This window comes from Apiospora marii (genome assembly GCF_038362585.1).
Source record: "Apiospora marii strain CBS 49790 chromosome Unknown utg000011l_segment0_segment0, whole genome shotgun sequence".
Classification (NCBI taxonomy): domain Eukaryota; kingdom Fungi; phylum Ascomycota; class Sordariomycetes; order Amphisphaeriales; family Apiosporaceae; genus Apiospora; species Apiospora marii.
The window spans coordinates 614,214-635,214 of record NW_027117382.1 but is presented as its reverse complement, the minus strand read 5'-3'; the positions used below and the strand labels follow the sequence as shown (position 1 = coordinate 635,214).

At 53.5% G+C, this 21,001-nt stretch overlaps 4 protein-coding genes across 4 annotated transcripts; 1 reads left to right on the top strand and 3 right to left on the bottom strand.

Moving 5' to 3' along the window:
* Positions 1-2,123: 2,123 nt before the first annotated feature.
* Positions 2,124-2,321, top strand: PG985_013269 (uncharacterized protein; the record flags this gene model as incomplete). The annotated part of the gene is made up of 1 exon (XM_066833035.1): positions 2,124-2,321. One exon carries the CDS (start codon positions 2,124-2,126, stop codon positions 2,319-2,321), a length of 198 nt encoding a protein of 65 aa, XP_066677775.1.
* Positions 2,322-3,396: 1,075 nt separating this feature from the next.
* On the bottom strand, positions 3,397-5,392 carry PG985_013268 (uncharacterized protein; the record flags this gene model as incomplete). The annotated part of the gene is made up of 3 exons (XM_066833034.1): positions 3,397-5,013; positions 5,081-5,266; positions 5,330-5,392. 3 exons carry the CDS (start codon positions 5,390-5,392, stop codon positions 3,397-3,399), a joined length of 1,866 nt encoding a protein of 621 aa, XP_066677774.1.
* Positions 5,393-16,467: 11,075 nt separating this feature from the next.
* On the bottom strand, positions 16,468-17,250 carry PG985_013267 (uncharacterized protein; the record flags this gene model as incomplete). Its single annotated transcript, XM_066833033.1, has 1 exon — positions 16,468-17,250. One exon carries the CDS (start codon positions 17,248-17,250, stop codon positions 16,468-16,470), a length of 783 nt encoding a protein of 260 aa, XP_066677773.1.
* A 756-nt stretch (positions 17,251-18,006) lies between these two features.
* PG985_013266 (anaphase-promoting complex subunit 6) lies at positions 18,007-19,926 on the bottom strand (the record flags this gene model as incomplete). The annotated part of the gene is made up of 2 exons (XM_066833032.1): positions 18,007-19,757; positions 19,830-19,926. 2 exons carry the CDS (start codon positions 19,924-19,926, stop codon positions 18,007-18,009), a joined length of 1,848 nt encoding a protein of 615 aa, XP_066677772.1.
* Between the last annotated feature and the right edge of the window lie 1,075 nt (positions 19,927-21,001).

Sequence of the window (21,001 nt, the reverse complement as noted above, 5' to 3'; positions counted from 1 at the left end):
TTAGTTAGTCGCCAGGCCAGTAGATAACCGAACCTCGGCCGGCGGACTGATCTTGCTAGAGACAAGCAGAGGAGTCTTCGAGGGATATACAGTGGCTTTCTTGTCTACATGTGTGTCGTCGGTCTGACTATGCCAGTTCTCTCTATACTTCCTATTCGGAAGGGGGAGGTCTAGATCGTTCCATTCTCGCTCTTTCCGCAACGGGGGCCAAGGTCGAGAAGTGAACAGAGCAGTAAACTTTCTACGGCCCGACGTGTAGTGGGAGATTTCTCCCTCCGTTCAGCCGACCGAGTCTAGATCACCGGCCGAGCCGATGGCGAAGGAATTTTCGTCTATCCTCTCTCTGTGTTCCGGCCACTCGGGTGCCCCTGGCCGGATAAATTCAGGCCAGAGAGGCTCAGGTCGGGCTACCTCAGGTCGCTCGGTCATGTAGCTCGCGAAAGTACCATCCTGCATGACTTGTGGTAAAAACCCCAAGCTAGTTTACTGCAAGGGAGGTGGGTTTGTAGTACCGTAGCAGCGCAGTGGCTTCTTCACGTTACGTACTATTTTCTGTGTTTGACATCTTTAGCCTCAAACACCTCCATCTTCTTCGTTTACAGTAAGGCGCGTGTGCGAAAAAGCCTTGTCCTGCTCTGTGTCTCCCCCAGTCGCCAAGACATACCACGGCCTTGCTAGTTGAAGCTGTATGCTAATAGAAATTGGACAACGGAACGCGCCGCTTTCGCGACGTTATTCTGCTGCCTGGTAGAAGGAGAGAGAGCGGAATATCGCTGTCGTTACTCACACCCCTCCCCTCCCCTGCTTCCATCCCAAGAATAGTGACAGTCCATCCCTCTGCCAGTTCGGCCGATGGATGCATGAGCATATCTTCCTATCTTCTCCACACGTTTGATCCGCCCGCGACAGGTCGCATCACTACATACTCCCCCAAAAATGCGCTTGTTCAGAAGGACGTTGCTGGCGGAATGGGATTTCTCCACCGTCTCACATAAGGGTAGCGCGGAGAGCATGGGAGAGAGAGAGGGAGGCAGGAGGGAGGAAGGGACAGGAACGATGGATCCCACGGAGCTGAAGATGATCATGGAGCCTCTCTTCGGCGTACGGAGCAAAAGAGACCAGGATCAGAGCCGAAATCCGTATGCGCTGCGCCTCTCAGCTGCCTGCCCAGACTTCGCCGTGAAGATCGTCTTCTTGCTTCTATGCATGCATGTACCGACCTAGTAGTAAGCGAGCTCGTACCTGGATAGGTGGTGCTCTGGCACTTTTTCTTGGCAAGTGGGAATATGAATATGATGATGGCGGCATCGTCGAACTAGTTGGCACGGGCACCTCTATCTCTATCTGCTAACTAGTGTCTACGACTACGACTACATACCACTATCTATTTCGTAACATAACCGGAGCTACTAGACAGGAACGTTACGCATACTCATACGCCACCCTCGCATCTTCGCCAATCACAGGAGCCAGCTATTCTAAGCCAAGACAGACCATAGATATGCGCTATTGACATTGACAGCCTCTTCGCCCCTTCCATCCTCTAACGTGTGGAGTTTTGCCTGAGCACGAGCCCTGCTAAGGGAATGGGTACATAGTAGGCTGACTACGGAGTCTCAAGTGTCTACCTATTTGCCATATCTCCCGTGGACCATTGTTGTTTGGGAAGGGTGCTACTGCCAGCTGGGAGGTAGGCAATCTAGTAAGCTATTCCTTCCATGTCTCTAGTATATAGTGAGGTTCCACATGGCTCCACGATAGCTCAGGCAAACGGCAATAAAGCATGGCATTTTCATTTTGTCCCATGCTCACTCTCTCGCTAGCAGCGGGAATAATGGCAAAGTTGAAGGGCGCGCGCAGGGGGAAGAAAAGAAAGACAGGGCTAGAGTATTCCGTCATGTCAGAGATGTTCCGCAATGAGCTTGGCCACGGAAGGAAGGGATGATAAGTCGGTATCCCGAAACCGGGAGACGGAGAAGAAGGAAGAAAAAAAGTAAGGCCTACGCATACTACTTGCTATACCCCCTGATTAGTAACCCGAACAAATCTGCCACCGCCCTTATCGCGACGCTCCATGATTATGAACATAGATTGACATGCCTAGGCATGTAACCCAAACGAAAATGCCCCTACCTTCTGCCACCCTGCCTATCTCGCCCGGACAAAGCATGGAACTGGGACTGCCCAAACCTTCCTTCGTTCCCTCGGTCTACGCTGCCGAGCCATTAGCCAGGCGCCGGGATCAGGCCCTGATCTGCGGCCTGTCTACTCTTACTCCTAGCGGCGGTGGTGGGTTCGGGCCGCTTCACGACATGACCTGATTTACACACGAAATACCACTAGATTACAAATGCAATATGCATGCAAGTGTCAAAGGCATTTGGGGTTGGGTTCGTGAGTGGGCTCTCTCTAACCCATTTGCTGCTCGCTCTGTTTTCTTGGGGCCCCTGCCGGCCAGCCCAACCATGCAGGATGGTATTTTCCGTCCCTGTCTCCTCCTTGCTAGAGCTTAGCACCTGGAGTACTATAGGGTCCACCGTATACGCTACTCGACAGACACTAGATCGTGAGTGGCAGCAGCTTACTGTGAGTTGAATTAGTTGAGAGTCCGTGGCCCTCCCTCTTGCTGTCTGTTTGACGTAGTAACGTGGGTATGTAGCATGCCGCACCTATCAACTGTACAATTTCGGGCCCGGCCCCCTGCGCTGACAGGTCAATCAGCCAGCCAGCCAGCCAGCCAGCAGCAGCACACGTGCGCGATGCAGCATGCGCGCGATATGCAAGCAAAAGGAGGGTGCAGGAGCAAAAAACGTCACCGGCATGAACCATCGTGGCAGATCGACAGGTCACTTAATTGAGGAGCGTCATGTCACGTAGCGTAAGAACCGGGTAATGGATGATAAGAAGTTTTTGTTCGGTTTGTATCTATCACTATGGCTGGCTGTGTTTTTCTTTCATTGCGAGTGACGAGCAGACGACCCGTCTCGAAAAGTGCGGCAATGATGAGAGATTGGTAACCGCTCGTATCGTAACCAGTGGCTCGGAGGCGCGTACTAGAAGAATGTCCCGTAGTAATGCTGCCAAGCGGTCTCGTAACATGTGTTGACGTGCCCAAAAGTCGCTAATGAGAAGGGCCATGAAATGCACTTGTCGCCCCCCTCGAAACCCAGAAACCCTCGGGTCGGCCGTCTCTTTGGTGTGTGGTGGGTGGTTTTTCGTGATAGGTCATGCATGAGTGTAATACAAAATCTTGATAATCGTACAAAAAAATAAAACCGGGCCGTGGCTTGCTGCTGCGCTCTCAATGTCTCGGAGAATGGACGAGTTAAAAAACAAAGTAAAAACAACCGGAAGAAAATTCGTAAAGGGTATCTCTCGAAATTTGGCCGACATTAGTTAGATGAATGAGCCCTCACCGGCTCCAAATACACCAACGCTGCCGCGCCAACCGCATCGCTCTGAATCCCTGGAGCTCTGAGAGCTCTGCGAAGGGGTTCCTCGGGGGTGGTGAAGTCCGGCTCGGGATGCAGGCTGCTGTGTGGACTCGCTCTCGCTGCTCCCCCGGCTGCCAGGTCCACCTCCGTTGGGCGTAAGTAAGAGACTGCTGGTGCTGCTCAACCGCTTGGTAAACTCATTAAAGCTAAGTCTCTTCACACTCGACGTAGAATGGCGCTTTTCGTGGCGAGACAGGTGATCTCGCATGGACGCACGCTGGTTTTCCATGGCTGCCGCCGCAAGTGGGATATGGGGTTGGCTGCCTCCTCGACTCGGCGCAGAAGGCCTCATCCTCGAATGGGCCGTATGAGGTCGCAGAATGGAATATCCACTGTCTGGGTGGTAGCTTTGGGTTGCACGGCCGGTCTGAACCATTGAGCTGTGACGATTGGCGATGAAAGCCAAGGCCCGCTGAGCGGATGGGCCGATTGATGACCGGTCCCTACTGATATGATGCTCGAAGACATCATCATCGCTGGATTCTTCCTCATCTTCTTCTTCCTCATTGTCTTCTTCTGATGCCTCTTCGGCCTCTTCCCGCTTAATCTGTTTCGCAACCTTGGCAGTATCTTGCTCTTCGGCATCCTCGTCTTCCTCAAAGGTACTGGTCATTGGAGTGATAGGCGGGTTCTGCGCTCTTTCTTTCTTCCGTCGCTCCTCCGCCTCGCGCATCAAGGCATCAAACCTCGCCAGAGAGCTCAGATTGTATTCCCCGGGTATCTCCGTCTCGACCCCAGGAATGCACCTCAGCTGGAAGGCTCTGTCCAGGATAGATTCTCGTGCCGGTGGCGGCGAACTCGACGACTGGCTGCCTGGTGCATGACCCTGCGAGCTCACACTTCCCCTAGCTCGAACAGGTGAGCTCAGTGTTGATGACCGTCCCTGTGCATTAGTCCAACCCAGCGTGTATTCTGATGGTAGTTCACCAACAGTAGTGGCTGGCGAGGGTAGGTCGGTGGGCAGCACTGTGGTGTACTGGTTGCCGTGAATAACGTAGCCCATTCCCATTGCATTCAAAGAGCTGCCGTGCGAGGAGATGTCGCTCTTGCGGGAACGCAGGCTGGGCGAGTCGGAGGAGAACGTGTGCGGGCGAGACCGGTGGTGCTGCATAGCAGGGCGAGCAGGCTCCTGTCCCCCACTGCCCGGACGTCCACTTTCTCGGCGGGGCGAGAAAGGGTTAGAGAATGTCGGCGACGCAGGCGTGATGGGGCTCATTGGGTAGGCCTCGGAGCCGCTCGGCTGTATGAGCGAGGAGATGTAGCGTGCCCAGTCTTGCAGAGTGTACCCGCCTTCGTCGCTGGGTCGGAACCATAATGTTGTCGGGCCCGACTCCTTTTCCCTTGTCAAGCCGGCGGTTCGACTTGAGCGTCGCTTTCGGAGTTTGTCTGTCGTGGGGTCTGGTTTAATCTGCAGGATCATTGTAGGCACGGGCGGCCCTTGTTTCCGGTGTGATACCATTTGGAGCTGGCAATCTGCGATGGAAGCTATTGAGTATTGTGCTACGGGCTCCCAGTCATCCTAGAAAAAGCAGTACGGTTAGATGATCCGGCCAGAGTAGCGTGGATTGCGGTACGTTGATTGTTACCTTGGACTTATACAACGAGAGGTAGATGGTGTCCGGTGACATCCTCGGCGGGATCTTGATGTTCTTCTCCCGCCCATCTTTGATCCGGGTGGCGGAGAGGACCTGCGATAGGCTGAGGTTGTTTGGTGGTTGGTTCGCTTCCGCGTTGCCCTCCCTCTGCGGAGAGCCCAACACCACGTATCGGGGCTACACACCAGCATTAATTCCCAGATCATGCAGTGGAGGACGGGCTTGGTGGTGAAGTCATACCTTCCAGAGGACTCGCCCCAGAATGTTACCCCGATCAGGGGGGATGAGTAGGGTGCCTTCCATCCTCGGAACGTGGTTGTTCGTTCAGTTGACAGCACCAGCAAGTACGGAGTAGTATCGGTTCGCAATGCTCGACCGAAGTCGCTTGCGACCCCCGGCGACTGAAGTCGAAAAAGACGGGCAAGGTGGTGTATTATGAATTAAGATACATATTCAACAAACGAGTAGTAGAAAAAAGAACGGTCCTCGTCTCTGTCTCTTCTCTTATTGGTGCCGGTGGTGTAAGAGAAAAGAAAGAAAACTAGGGAAGACGAGGCTCTCCCGTCTGGGTCAAGACCAAAAAAAGAGGACGATTACGAAAGAATGGATCCCAGGGCTAGGCCGACGAACGTCTTTGAGGATATAACAATGGGGAAGAGGGAGGAGGAGGAAAAGATGCAGTATGTATCTGTCACCGGATGAATCATGAAGAAAAGGGTATGTGTATGGAGGTATGGAAGGTCTTCGGACGCCGCTCGAGGTACATTGATTTGAAAGCCAGCACAGGAACCCCTGGCAACTGGTAAGGGTACTGAGGTACTAGGTGACTAGGTAGGCATCCTTTGAAGTACAAACCCGCAGAAGTAGAGAGGCCTTGAAGCTTTTAGACCCCAAAGGAGATTAATAACGGATCGCACGGGCGGTACTGCCCCTCGGTGTCTGCTCTGGTGTGGGAATTCTCTGTGCGAGCAGGCGTGGAGGGGGGGGGGGGGTGGAGGGAGCGGAAACCAAAAGATAGGTACATGGCTATAGGTGGTAGTGCTATGTACATCACATTAACCAAAAAAGAATTAAAGCTGCAGCAAGGTGGTATTTCAGTCGGGTTCATCTGTTTCCAAAGAAAGTTCCATGGGACGGGATACCTTGTCCAGCCAAGCACAGCTCCCAGCAGCGAAAAGGTACATGCCTACCAGGAACACCTGGCTACAGTACTTTGCACGCCGCAGGAGGCAGGGAGGGAGGAAGAAGAAGGGGACCAAGACAAAGAACCAGGACTGGACTAGCCAGGACCCAGCATCGATTGGGATTTCACAGCTGACTTCCATCCTTCGCCGGCTTCTAGACGAGGCCCCCCAACCCTGGATTGGCCACGGTGGAAAACCAGGGACTGGACCCCGGCCGAAAAAGCCGGGCTTCACACTAACGTAGGATTGGTGTTGTGGTTTGCGTGTATGCACGATGCAATGCACCCATGTGGAATGGAATATGGTTGGTCTGCCTGTGGACGCACCCAGATGGGGCCGAGGATCTGCTGTGGATAAGGATAAGCTGTGTGTCTTTTTCTTTTCTTCGCTGCGCACTGCTAGCACCCTTCCAATTGATTACGTGCCTGCAAATCATCCAATACATTGCTCATACTCCTTAGCGGGCTGTTACCACTACCACGACTGACGACCACACACCTTGGTGGTCTCTAGTAGCTGCCCGCTTGCTGCCAATTGTCGATATTGTTTACCTAGATGTTATCTTCCAATGCTACGTAGCATACCTAGCCTGATAGTACGTGCATACATAGCTGTGCCTGTTGGCATGCACGCCTGTTGGCCCCTCTAGGCTTGTCTTGGCTTGGGCAATACGGGCCTCGTTGAATGGCCGTACTTGTATGTATGCACATGGGTTATGGAGCGCATCTACCAAGTACATTAAATTCTCACCGGAGCCCGGTCCACCAGACCTCTGCCAAAGTGGGCAGGCCTGTAATAGGGGACCAAACACAAATGGAGGAAGGATATTGGATTGCTCCATCGAAAGCCTCTGTCCCTGGGTGTTGTGCCTGGTACCTTACTGCATCCCTTCTTGCTGCATACATACTTTAGTGATCATATGCATTGCACACATCATCACCTGCTGCTGGGAAAGGGGGCTCTTTTTATTTGGGTTCCGTTCCTGGGGAGCGAGTGAGAGCAAAATGGTGGCAACGACCCAACCTACATATTTACGTTTCCAGCAGCGTTCGTGGGCTGCACTACTCGATAAGGTTACTGGATAAGGTACATTTTCTTTTTTGTTCCAACGCATGGCGGTGGACAGGACCTAAGTCTAACCTACCTACACTTGTCACTTGCTGTTTTTGTGTTCCCATCCATCAATGGCCTAGCCGGCCGGCCTCGTGTGCAACAGGTTCAACGGGCGCCGATAGGCGGAACGCCTCTTTGCCACAGCAACATCATCCCCATCAAGCATCTCCAACAGTGGGCGACCAGTAACTAGGGCGAACAAATCGACGAAATCTGAAAAGGGGGAGAAAACCGGCACTGCTAGAGCCGATTTCATTCTAGCGCTGTTCTGTTGGAGCTCCAGATCGAAGCCGGAAGAGAAAAAAACAAAACGGCAACAGACTCGGGCTCAGGTCGAACAGCAGACATGGGATTCGAATCAGGTGCCCCAACCAAGACGTCAGGATTGATGGGCTGAGTTACGAACACAACGTCCACCGCCTTTTCACCCTTTTTCCTTTTTTCTTCTTTGTGTCACCATCGCCGCATGGCGTGATGAAATTCGGCTTCCATTTGGTTTCGCGATGATCAGATAATCTCCAGAGCCATCCTACATACGCTGGGGTCCTCGTGTATTACTAGCCAGTCTGCTGCTCTGTCATTTCGAGCAGCATCGAGGCACCAAGCGGACAAAATACTGGGCTGCCAAATCACGGGGCGCCGTTGGCTGACGTACAGACTGCCGATGTTCAGCTGTATTTTCTTTTATCTGCATCGCCCAAAGTCGACATGCAAGTGGAGCTCGCCTTGTCTCATCTATGGAAGAAATATGATAGAAGTCCGCAGGTCCGGTCCCTGTCCACGACGGCAGGGGCACAATGAGATAGCAAGCGGGTCTATACGGAGCACAACCGTTGATATACACGTCGTGTTTTCCGTTGGCCTCTTTCCTTCCTCTTCGGCTTCGCTGGTGGTCATCCTGGTCCCTTCTCCCTGGGCAGTGGGCAGTTAATGAAGTCAGCGGGGCCGAAAGCCCGGGGTTGCAAGCAGCAGAGTTGAGTCCAGCAATTTCGGGTCTCTGCCCACTAGCGCTGCAAGGAACTTACAGTGATTGCTTTCACTACTACCTCCTACTGCTACTCAGTCAGGGAGTCAGTTAATAGGCAGAAGTAGCCTCAGCAAAACTCCGGAAACGCCAATTTTACCACTAAAATACTCGACCTTCGCGCGTATATTAAAAGATATAATGGCGATAGAAAAAATCGAAAAAATAATTATATTATTTTAATAATATTTAAATATAATACTTATTAATTTTAATTTAATTAAAACTAATTAAGAGGTATTATTAAATTTAAAAGGGAAGGTGGAATAAATTAAGAAATATATTCTAAATACCCTTTAATTTAAAATATATCGTATTAATAATTCTAGTTTAAATAAAATTAAAAAAAATTATATATTATTTATTAAATAATTCCTTATAATATTATATATTTTTCTATATAATTTAAGGATCTTTATAATTAATAATAAGTTATTAAAATATTTAATTTTTAATATATATTGGTGCCAAATCTGGTTAGTTTCCAAAGTCTTATTGATGTCGCTTCTACAGTAGGTACCTCCTTTCCTCTCATCCCGCAACGCCTTAAGCAATCAAACAAAACACGCGCGCGCATTTAAACGTCGGAACGTGAAGTGCGTATGAGACCTGTCTGGACTCTGGAAATCTGGCGATGTTGCTTTTTCTGGTGGATGGGGCAAGACAGTCCTGCCAGCACTGACACACAGCATGGCTGGTCTTAGTAATACCCCAGATTCATGAGCAAGCCACGACCCCACCGAAGCTACCTGGAATGTGATGTTGCGCACAGCACAAAAAAAGAAAGTAAACGCAGCAACGCTCAGCGCGATCATCTGATCTTTTTGACACTGTTTTGGAGATAGCCGACGTGGTCGATCTCAGCAAGGTTCTAGGGGTTTCACTTCGTCAGGGAAGGCATTTGGGGATTCCTCTTTCCCTTATTCTCACCAGAGATTGCAAACAACAGCATGTTGTCATCCTGTGTAAGGTAAGTAAGTACAAGGTATCGATGGCATCGTATCCCAGCTTTGGGTGTATCCAGAATTTCGGTGCCAGAAAATGCACGACTCTGAATACGCACCCGTGCCTTACAGCAGGTACGCCGGAGGCACAGCTGGCAAGGGCGGGCGCCGTTCTTGGCGCCAAACAATCCTTACGTCAGATGCCAATCTCGATGCTACGTCGTTTCTCACCTTAAATCCCACGAGGATGGGCGTTGAAACATATGCTATGTCAGCATCAAACACCCACCAAGTCACGTTGGTGGTCTGGCATGCGGCGCAGAGGCGGTCCAGACCATCATCAGCAGCTCGGCTTTATGCTAAATTGCCCTGCTGTTTGTCATTGGGCAATGGCGCGTGCTACACCGTCTCGTAGCTTTGAGATGTGCGGCTGAGGTGAGTTGGATCTTCAACATGCCTCGTGTGCATTCACATTCTCGGGTCGAACTGCGTTGGTAAGGCCATCATGCAGCAGGCGTTGACGGCCATGCACTTTCGCCGAGAAGAAGCGGTGGGTGTGTCGATACATATGCAAACGGCCCTGGTCAATCTCATCTCGCCCATGTGAAAGACCTGAAACACCAACGGCACGAAAAGCCACATTGCTGGCCGGCTCCTTCTGGTGTATTTGATAGCTGTTGGACAAACATGCCATGAAGGACGAGGCGCGAAGTGCTGGCGCGGACCCCAAATCCTTTCGGTAGCGAAGTCCGATACTGCATGCATAAGCTTGTCCATGCCGATGCGAGCCAATCACCGGGGGGGCATGGTGAAAACTTTCCCCCGTCTGCATATCTGCCCCTGATCATCACCGTAGAAGCCCCAAAAGCAGACACTCTCGGTTACTGTTGCTGCTGCTGGGTTGAACCTCGGAACAACATCCAGCGTGGACGCACATCTACATGCAGATATTTACCTTCCAGTGTTTACTCTTTCTTTTTCTTTTGGCTTACAGTCTACCACCCACCTTCGGAGAATATGACATCTGACGAGCTTGTTCGTGATTCCAATGCAGCGTCTCTCCACAAATGTGAGGCGCATCAACGCCCCTGCATGAAAAGCATACCAGTTCGCCCGCGTTAATTAGGAAGGATATGCAGCTTGCACCTTAGACCTTGGCGACTCCCACATTTGCATGATGTTCTATCCAGGTCAAGAACACCCAATGCAGCGGACGATCCAGCCTCAGACTTATGTAAGTACATACATACCACGTTACCTGGGAACAATTTTTCGATTTCCTACTGCTACAGTAGGCCTCAACTGAATGCCTCGGGCTTTGAACGATGATACCTACCTACCAAGACAGCGGTCTGCCCTTGACGGGTAGAGCCGAACCGGCAATGGCTGAAACGCGAAAAGAAGCACACACAGCACATTGTGTACATAGCTCTCGGCTTTCGGTGCCCCTACTAAATTTCTTGCCTATAGCAAACACATGCCTGTCGATATTTCCAGTAGTGTGGAACTCGCTTTGATTGAGTTCGGTCATAATCGGATCAGAAATTCCATCCGTCCGTTGGATTTACGAGATCCGTGTGGATATGATATCGATCATCTTTCTGATGCTCGCTGTGTCGCAGCTCAGGTCCTGCCGCTCCCAGGAAAAGTCTCGGCTCCCGACCCCCCTCTGTGCCGAGCGACAGCTACCTTCAACATATTGCGCAACCGAGTGTGACTGGCTGCATTGGCACTCGGCCGACAGTCGCTATGGAAAGAGACCGGAAAAGAAACGAGATATGCATGTACTCGCTGTACCCTTCCGTTTGCGCCATTGATTGCACCACCACGACCACGATTTCAACATATCAAGAAAGAGCTTTTGCTTTCGCCTCGCCATGCTTGAGAGCTTTGGGTGATTGGCCGTCGATCGCCGTGCCACCAGGCCCCTGCGTACGTGCTTGCAGCGTGCGACCTGAGATGTCTTTGGTAAGATAAGGACAAGCGCCACCATCCACGATTCAACAACAGCCGCCGTGGGGAAAGGCTGGGCGTAGGTACAAACTTAGCCAGTCACACACACACACACACACACCTCTGACGCTTTGGGAGCTTGGGAGCTTGGGAGGCGGCACGCAACGACACAACACAGCTACCCACACACTACATATATCTCATCTCGCGACGCAAACAGTCTCGTCGACTCTCTCTGATGCCCTCTTTGCGCGCCTTCATGGATGATCCCGGCCCCGACATGGCAAGATGAGCCCTCTCCACTTTGCATGGGCGGGCCAGTTCCGCTTTAATATTTTCCTAGCCCGTCCTTTTTCCTCATCGCACGCCAATTCTTGCCCATCGCCCATCCGTTGAAGACATGTCATTTTTCTAGCGAGATGGCAGCGGCGGGCTCCAAGCAGCTCTCCTCTTTCGGCATGATGTCTTACCGTCCCATCTTTGGGACCCAGGTCTGCATCTCATGTTGGTGGGGGGTTGTGGTCTTCTGTGGCCTCGCGTTACATCCTAGACGGACTGCCGGCCCCAACCTCTCGGCCGGGGCGGCCAGGACTGCCTATCTGGGCAGTTGCATTTGATCAGTGGTGGGAAAACCGTCAAGTTCCTCTCTCGCTCTCGCTCTCCGAGGAGGAGGAGTTGTCCGCCCGTTTGTTACATCTGCTCTTGCTTGATCGGCCGCCCATGATGCTTGTCATGATGCTTGTCCACCCTGGCTGATCTGCTAGACTGTCGAGCCGCCAAGGGCGTCGCAGGTTTTGCAATGCTACGGAGCACTTCACTTTGCTTACAATACCAAATCCACCCGCCGCCAGCTCGTGTTGCTGTGTTCACACATGAGCTCGGCTGGCTAGTCAGCCCCCCCTTCGCCAGTAAGCAACACATCATATCGTACGAGTATGCGATCTACTATTCCCGCCGGCGCAGTCGCCCAGAGCTACTGAATTAGTCTGGGGCACCGGTGGCTTGGGGATCTTTGGGCAGGGTGCCAGCTTTCTCAGCTCTCGCTGCCCAAAGCGGCCAAACCCTCTGTGATGTTAGCAAACCCGTCGAAAAAGGGATCCGCTTCCTTCGAGGGTTCCAGCTTCCTTCGCGAGATGCGCCGCGGGCAAACTCTGGGTTCCCTGGTCGCATCAAGCGGGCAGAGCTCTAAGGTGGTATTTTGGACGTGAGATGGTGGCTATATACGACCCCACATAAGATAGATGATCGCCACGTGCGTTCCGTCGTCTCTGCTGAGGTTACAGCAGCAGTTGGTAGGAAGCCGACTGTACTATGCAATTGGCTGCTTTTTGTCTATGACGATGGGAAAAGTCTCGCGCACGGGACCCGGCCCTCAGAGAAGGGGGTTCTGCGGTGTCGTGCATGGCTATCGGCGGCTGCATATCGATTCTGGCAATCTCATCGTGTTCGGCATCAGCCGTCCGTCCCCACGATGGCTCCGAAGCGGAGATAGTTCCGTTTCTGCCACACAAAGTCCCCGCCGCCGCATTCGTTCAGCACGTACCTGAGATAGGTACTCGTCCACTCGCATGCGGAACGTGGACTGGTGGATGTGCATGTCCAACGAGGATGCCCCCCGCGATTCCAACTTGGCACAAGTCCTGGTTTACCCAAGGGGAGGGGGCATGCGGCTTCATCTGCAGGCTTTTGCAAGGGGGACGGACGGTAGGTGAAGCAGCAGCAGCAGTAGGTAGTCGCATCTCCATTGCGGTGACTGGGGGAGGCAATCAAGATGGACCGCATACTACCTCTGTACAGGCAAGCGGGAAAACTCGCGTTGTCGCGACTCATGACTGACGGGGGATCCGCAGCCGCCAAAAGAGGAGCTTCTTCCTCTCAAGTTCCCACCCAAGGAAGGCCTATGTACTGCATCAATGACGGGCTGGCTGGCTCGCTGCTTCGGTACCTATCCTCGGGACGAGACGGTCGGGTCTCTCGTGCATATAGAGTACTGTGCATACATCTGTATGGTGGGTGCGACTTGTCCTTGTCTAGCCGGCTAGCCTGCAGTCCATCGGCCTGCCAATGGCGTCGAAATGGTGCGGCTAGTCCCTCGATAGACTACTCATTTGGTTGCTCTACTGCTACTATACGATAGCGACAGTAGTCGTGGGGAGTATTTATGGGCGTGCCATTTCGTCGCTTTGCCTGATGATGGGGTAACGATAATTGCCTCAAGTCCCCTGGCTGGTGATGGCCATGGAGGTGCGAGGAGCATGGGGGCTGATAGCGAAGCAGCACACCGTCCGTGCCGCAGGGTCCATAGCATCCCGGTGGGTAGGGAAATTACATGCCTCAGCTATAGTATGCAATCCCAAAGGCATTGATGGTATGTGCTAGAGGAGCAGGCACTTTATTGTGGTGTGGTGAAGCTCCCTCCAGAGCACCCCCTTGCGTTTTAGTCATCTTTGAACAAGTAGTTACTCAGCATTCACCCATGCATCCCTGTTGGACGGAAGGACGAGCTGCCCTGTTGAATCGAGTGCCGGTATATCATTGAGCACCCTGACTCGAACATTGCTAACAGCCGTCCAGTGCTACAAGGCTCTGTAAGGCGTGGTAGAGCTGAGAGCGCCGTACATACACACCCGGCGGCGCATGTTGTGTAGTGGTAGCTCCATCTACATTGTTCTGGAAATGCGTCGGAGCTTCCGCTTGCGGCTGACATTCTGAGTACTGTAACGTTTTCCCTCCTAGCCTCTCTGTGTTTTAAGGCAAGCACGGCGCCCTTTGCCTCACATCATTATCGGGACCTGCTCGAGTCAGCCCCAGCTAGCTGGTGAGGCCTTGCCTAAAGTGTATCCCAAACGGACTTGGTCCGAATTGCCTATGAATGCGGGTAGGCAAAGTCGTTCCTATGACGGCGCCGTACCAGTCTGAGGCTATACAGTAACCAAATAGACTTTAACCGATCGATTTTCGTCTCCCCGGGTACGCGGGATAGGACGGATGGGGGAAGACGGGGCTGGGGCTACGTTGGCTAGTTCGGGCACTTGTTCGCGATTGGGGATCGCGATGACGGCGAGTCAATGTTGGGGCATGCGGCTGTTAGGCAAGGCAAAGAAAAGTCCAGCCGGATGGGTATGTAAAAATACATACTCTTCGTAGTACATGGCAGGAAAACGCCTTCCCGTCTGGACGGAGTCGTCTACTACACTCGTGTCATAAAAGAGACGTTATCCGAAAGGCATGATTCAGTCGGGCTGGCTGGCCAGGACAAATGAAGTCCTACAGTAACGTTTGCAGGCTTGTCTGTCGATGGCGGATGGAGAAGGAGGTTCATCCCACGACATCTTGGAGAAGATACTGGCCCTATCACGCCAGGCAGGCGCCGCACTCCGGTACATTGCCGGCACGGCCTTGCCTCCCTCGGCACCCCCACACCTTGACCCCTTTCCGGCGGCCGAACCAGCCTAGCCCTACAGCATTTACCATACCCACCCCTACGACCCCGAGTAAGATGACGAGATAGTATGTATCCAGACTCCGACGGGGCTTGAATTGCCTGGCTTGGCGCAAAGGCAGCTCAGGCAGCATGTAAGTCAGTCAGTCGATGGAAGAATGAATATACACACCCAGCACAAGGAAGAGGAAGGGGAAGGGGGAAGAGATATTTTCCCAAACAAGACTGTCCGCGATGCACTAGCAAATTGTAAAAGCAAAGCCCGCAGCCGCCTCAAAGCCCGCCACCCGCAGCCCCCAAAGCCCGCGCTGCTTGGTTCCGTACCGCACTAAGTAGGTACTGTAGGTACCGTGCAGAGTTCGTTCAGGTAGGTAGCTTGGGTGACCCGGCGGGCAGCAAACGCCATGACAGCCGGGCCGAGCTGCTGAGGTGCCCTCTCAAGCTGAGTCTCAACAGAAGAATAGAGTTTGTCCCCCAGGCCGGATACTGTCATTGGAAAAGCAGAAGAAGCTCACAGTTCCCTCGGCGGGTTCCGCGAGACGCGGTCGAGTGAAAACACAATAGAGTTTCGACCGGCCCCTTCGTGATCGTCACTACCCGGCGCTACTGCATCTCCTACGCCCCGTTGACAAGTTGGATGGTGTGCAGCGACCTGACCAAGTTCCGGCGAAGCCGTTCGGTTCAGGGCTTGGTGGTTACTGTACATAATTGCTGGATTTGATTTGACTCCTTCTGGAACCCAGGTACGCCGACTTCCATCAGGTACTGGAAGCACCGTCCATCATGCCATCGTACGTCTATTGCAGTTCTGGAACAACCTAATTCCCCTACACTGCAACCCGGGCTCACCAGACGGGAATTGAAGGATAAGCGATTATCCAAAGAGAGATGGAGAGAGAGCTTATTCCTTTCTTGCAATGATCAAGCGCTCGAGAGTCGGGCGTACGGCTCGCTCATGATGACGTGAATCGACACTTTGCAAGTTAGTAAGCACCTGGCCAGCAAACCAGAAGGTCCTGGCAACAACGGCTGCAGCTTGACGTCGTCTTGCAGAGGATGCATGCTTGCGACGTCGTGAACGGAATACGTGACTTGACATCGGGTATCTGAGTGTGTAAATCAATCCAAGTCATCGGCAGCAATATGGCTCGACTCCTTGAAAGAAGATGAGCTTGGATAATCCCAGTCCAGGTCTTTTCAGGCCATTTAGCCAATATGTCCTTAAAATGTAACCTTCAGTTGCGCTCCGTCTTGCGTTAGCCCCTTGATAGCGACAGCGCTTCTCTCGGTATAACGTTTCATATGGAATGATCGGCAGGCCAGTTTATTCGATTGAAAGTCATGTTTAATGGGATAGACATTATTCATTGTCCTCGACTGGTCTCTGGTATACTGTACAGCACATCATGAAACTGTGGAAGCAAGGCTCCCGCCATCAAGGGGATAGGGGTCAGTGAATTCCTGTTGTCCCTTTGGGCCCTCGAGCAACCTGTGAACACGAGACAGCAAACACGCAGGTAATGATGGCAGATTATATCTACATCAAACTCGATACTTAGGCCATCAAGGACACCGACAGGCACATGTACTAGAATGTAGATCTTAACAACAATAATGGCACAGTACTCATGTATATTGATGAATCACACGGGCCCCTAATCAGGAAGCCATGATAATCGATTGAAGAGCCTTTCCCCTGCAACCCCTTCTTCCCCCTCTCAGTACGGACGCGGGTAGTTGGCCACAATATAGTTCCTCAAGCTCGTCGTCCCATTCATCGCCGTCGCCACCGCCTGCGCGAAAGCCTGCGCCCCGAGGTCGGCCCCCGCGGGGCTGGTGTGCGTGTGGTCCTTGGGGTAGAGGGCGTTGGTGCCCGGGCCGCCGAGCCGCCTGTACGCGTTGGCGACGGCCTGGAAGTGGTCCACGAAGGTGACGCCCGCGTTGCCCAGCTGCCGCGCCGCCGTGGCCTGGTACCCGACGAAGCGCGGCGCCCCTTCCCCGAAGCTGCCGCCCTCCCAGAGGTTGTTGGGCGTCTGCGAGCTCAGCACGACGGTGGCGCCGCGGTCGAGGAACAGCTTGGCCGCCTGCACGACGTAGAACACAAACGTGTAGACGGCCTCGCCCGTCTTGTCCGAGTAGCAGACCTCCTTGCCCGTCCCCGGGCAGTCGGAGCGGCCGTTGTCGTTCTTGTTGGGGGACCCGCCGTCGTTGTGGCCGAACTCGATCACCACGATGTCGCCCGTCTTGACCAGGTTGGCCACCTCGGTGAAGCGGCCCTCGTTGGAGTACGACCGCGCCGACCGCCCGCCGATGGCCTTGTTGACCACGCCCGCCGTGCCCGTCGTGTACTTGGCAAAGTACTGCCCCCAGCCGTCCGTGGCGCCGTCGTTGGCGCCCCGCGCCGCCATGGTCGAGTCGCCGCACAGGTACACGGTGGGCGCGGCGGCCACCCCGGCGGCGCCAAGCGCAGCCACGGCGGACAGGAAGGCGGTGATCTGCATGGTGGGAGACAGACGGCGACGATGACGAGGACGGGGGAGGGTCGTATGGATCACCTTGGTGTCGGGGTCCCTTCAGCTACAGTATGTAGATGCGCTTATACCCTACAAGCAAACGACTCGAATTGAAGCGAGACGATGGGCGATCTGAAGATCTTCTCGGCAAAGGGAAGATCTGTCTGCGCCTTTAAGTAAGATACCTACCTGCTATACCCGGCAGCTGCATTTGCTTGCTTGTTCGCCCGTGCGTACGCGGCGGCCCAGCCATCCCCGAACCTCCTTCCCCAAACGGGCATGTGGACGTCGGCCCTCCGTGCGTTCTCCACGCTGTCGATAGGCCGAATTCCACCAGTGAGCGTCCGAGGCGATAGACTAGTATATGGCTATAATGGCACTCAAGAATTGCCAAGACGGGCTTGGCCACCTCACTCACTTATAGCGTCCCAAACACTATACGATTCTGGGCCCTCCAATCGCAATTATATACCGTATGATGCCTTACTTGATGCGACACGATACGACACGATACGACGCTGGGCTGGTCACGCATGAGATGGATCATGAACCTCAGGAAGTTCTTTTCTTGCTTACTTTGAAAAATTGCTTTTCCGTTCCATGCACGTATGCACGTATCTAATCAATGCCAGTAGTCGATGCTGCCTTTCCGTATGAAACCCCTAGAACTGAAGTATACTCCGTGACGCCGCCAGCAAAAGGGTAGAACGCCGTGCGTCCCTCTCGGCGCCTTGGCAAAAATCGTTAATAGTCGTCTGCCATTTCCATGGCACCATCGTCATCGCGTAGGCCCATGATCCTACGATTACCACGGGCCACCCGTCCCTTGCCCCGCGACAGCACCCCAGGCTGCACCGGTACTCGCACCGTCGGCGGCCCCTTCATCTTCCTGACCGCCCTCTCCAGCCCCTCCAGCGCTTCGGCCTGCCCGTCGTCCGAGGGCAGCTCGGCGCGCCCCGACTCGTCCAGGGCCTTGTTGAGCAGCTCCGTCGCGATGGGGTCCTGCGGGCTGATGGCCAGCGCCCGGTGAAGCACGACGACGGCCTCCTCGGGCTGGTCCTGCTCGAGGAAGATCAAGCCCTTGGCCGAGAATACGGCAACGTCCTTACCGCCAAGCCGCAGAACTTCGTCGAATTGCTCGAGCGCCTCCTCGTAGCGCCTGGCGCGGCGGTATGCCTGCGCGAGGTTTGTGCGCGCGGCCAGCCAGGCCGACGGCTCCGAGTCGATGTCCTCGGCAATCTCGAGCGCCTTGAGAAACAAGGTCGCGGCGTCTTGCGGTCGGTCTTGGTGATAGTATACCACCCCCATCTCGTTGAGCAGCAACGGGTCCGTCTTGCACAGGCCGTAGGCGGTCTTGAGGAACTCGTCGGCCAAGGTCATGTTGTTGAGGGCATGGTTTTGCATGCCCAGAAACACCTGGGGCAGATGCGTGCCCATAAAGAGTCGTGCGGCGGTGGAATATGCTGATATGGCCTGGTCGTGTTCTCCCTCGGCGGCGAACGTATGGGCAAACCCGATCCAGGCCGGGCCGAAATGGGCATCCATCATGCTGGCTTTGCTGAAGTAACGGCGCGCCTCGGCGATCTTGTCAATAGAGAAATAGTAGATGCCAACCGCCAGCCACGTGCAGGGTTCTTCGGGGTGGCTGTCGGCCAGGTCATGTGCGACCAGGAACAGCACGTTCTTCATCTTCAGCTCGTAGAGACAGGCCAGGTGCAGCGGGTATATACTGAAATTGTATTTGTCCCCGTGCAAGACGGATTCCGTAATCGACAGGGCGTCCTTGTATTTGCATTGCGTGTATAAAAGATCTGCCCGGGCCAGGAGAAGATCTGGGTTGGTTGCTAGGTTGTAGTGTGTCGACAGCGTCTCGGCCGCGGTCGTAAAGGCGCCCGGGTGCCGGTATTTGGACAGCCTCGTGGTGTACAACATCTTGGTGAACTCGGCGGCCTCCTGCGACGACGAAGGATCGCCGGCTACCGTGATAGCGTCGAAGTCGAGCGACTCGAGGAACTGCCACTCCTCGTCGGGCGACATCAGCGAGTTCTTCATGAGCTGCTGAAAGGCCTCGAAGCACTGCACGTCTATGCGGACGGCGTCCTTGTAGCACTCCTTGGCGCGGTCAAAGGCGTTCTGTTTCGCATGGCATATTCCCCTCAGGAAGCACATGGCAGCCTCGAAGCGGCGGTTAGCCACGTCCTCGTCAGAGCTGTCGGATCCCTTGAGGGCCTTGGTCGCGCCCTTGGCATGGCCGCCATTGTGCTGGACTTTTCGCTTGTGGGCGGCGTTGGTGATGAGATGGGTAGGGTTTCGTTCGCCCAGCACGGCTAGTGCTTCGTCGTACCGCGACTGTCGGATAAAGCAGTGGCCGGCCAGGTAGCGGCATGCCGGGCTGCGACTGATGAGGTCCTGTTTCGAGAGGAAGGCTTGGGCTCGGGTGTAGTTTCCCGTAGCGAAATGGACTTGGGCGAGCCAGAATGCGTCGTTGTCGTGGTCTAGATGATCAGAAGGTCAGTTGGATGGCCTGCTTCAATCCCAATTGTCGTGGCTTGACTTGGGCGACTGACTTGTCAGGGCTAGAAGCTTATCGCCGATGAAGATGGCAGATTCGTACTGGGCCTTGTTGAGAGCATCTTGCCTCCAGTCCCTCAAGAACTTCTCCATGCTGGAGATGGCCGTCCCGCTGGGGAGAGCAACATGTGTCGCTCGCGAGGGGGATTGCGGTGTTGCGAGGCTACAAGTGTATGGAGGTGTGGTGTAGGTTGTTGACTTGTTTGGCTGTTGATGCGCCGTCGCGAAACGGTGGGTTGCTACGTTTCCGCGTCTATCTCGACCGCCGGCCCCAAACCAAACAAATCAATCAGTGCAGCTTAAGACTGTGGGGCATCAATGTCACTCAATGCTTAGCTCCCGCAGTCCACGGTTACATAATCCATAGTATCAAGTCCATATCAAAGGAAAACCACCTACTCCAACATTTTCTCGTGGCTTGTTGCGCAGTCCAAACAATCTATTCATTTACAGACCATGCATCTAACTTTTCGATCATATAAACCTTTGGTCCTTGATAACACGCACCAAACATCTTCATTTCGGTCGGCACAACTACGCCATCTCTTCGAGCTCATTGTATCGCGCACTTGAGATGGCCCTGAATACCTAAAGAACCAGCTTCGTTGATTCAAAAGGGGTATTTGGAATTTATTTAGAAGATATTCATTAATCTCATGGCTGCTATTTGCTATCTTGCGCTCAAGGCCAGCTTACCTATATCAGCATTGGCTCAAGAAACAAATCGCCTCTCGCTCTTTGCTGTTTAGGATAATGTACAAAGGCGAAACATCCAACGACCCCTTCCGAACTCCCAGTAATCATTTCATATTTGTGAGAATACGAAGTGAACGATGGCATCGGGCTTCCGTGGCCTAGCGATGAAATGCAGAAGACACAATTACATGTACGCATCAATGTACGCCGCTCAGGATAATCCCAAGTAGTGTCGGCACATGTGTATTTCGTTTCGAGGAGCCCCTACCGCGATCTGTAATAGAAAACGAGAGCCTAGAAACTGACAAAATTCTTCCAATACTCGGGATGAATTGATGCTTAACCGGAAGTGAAAGTCTGTCAGATGCCTAAGCCCCTTTCGGCCGCACAGATGATACATCGTGATGTGAGACCAAACGTGGTGCGCCCATCGCGATGAGCACAAAACGTCATAACCCGTTGGAAAACATCG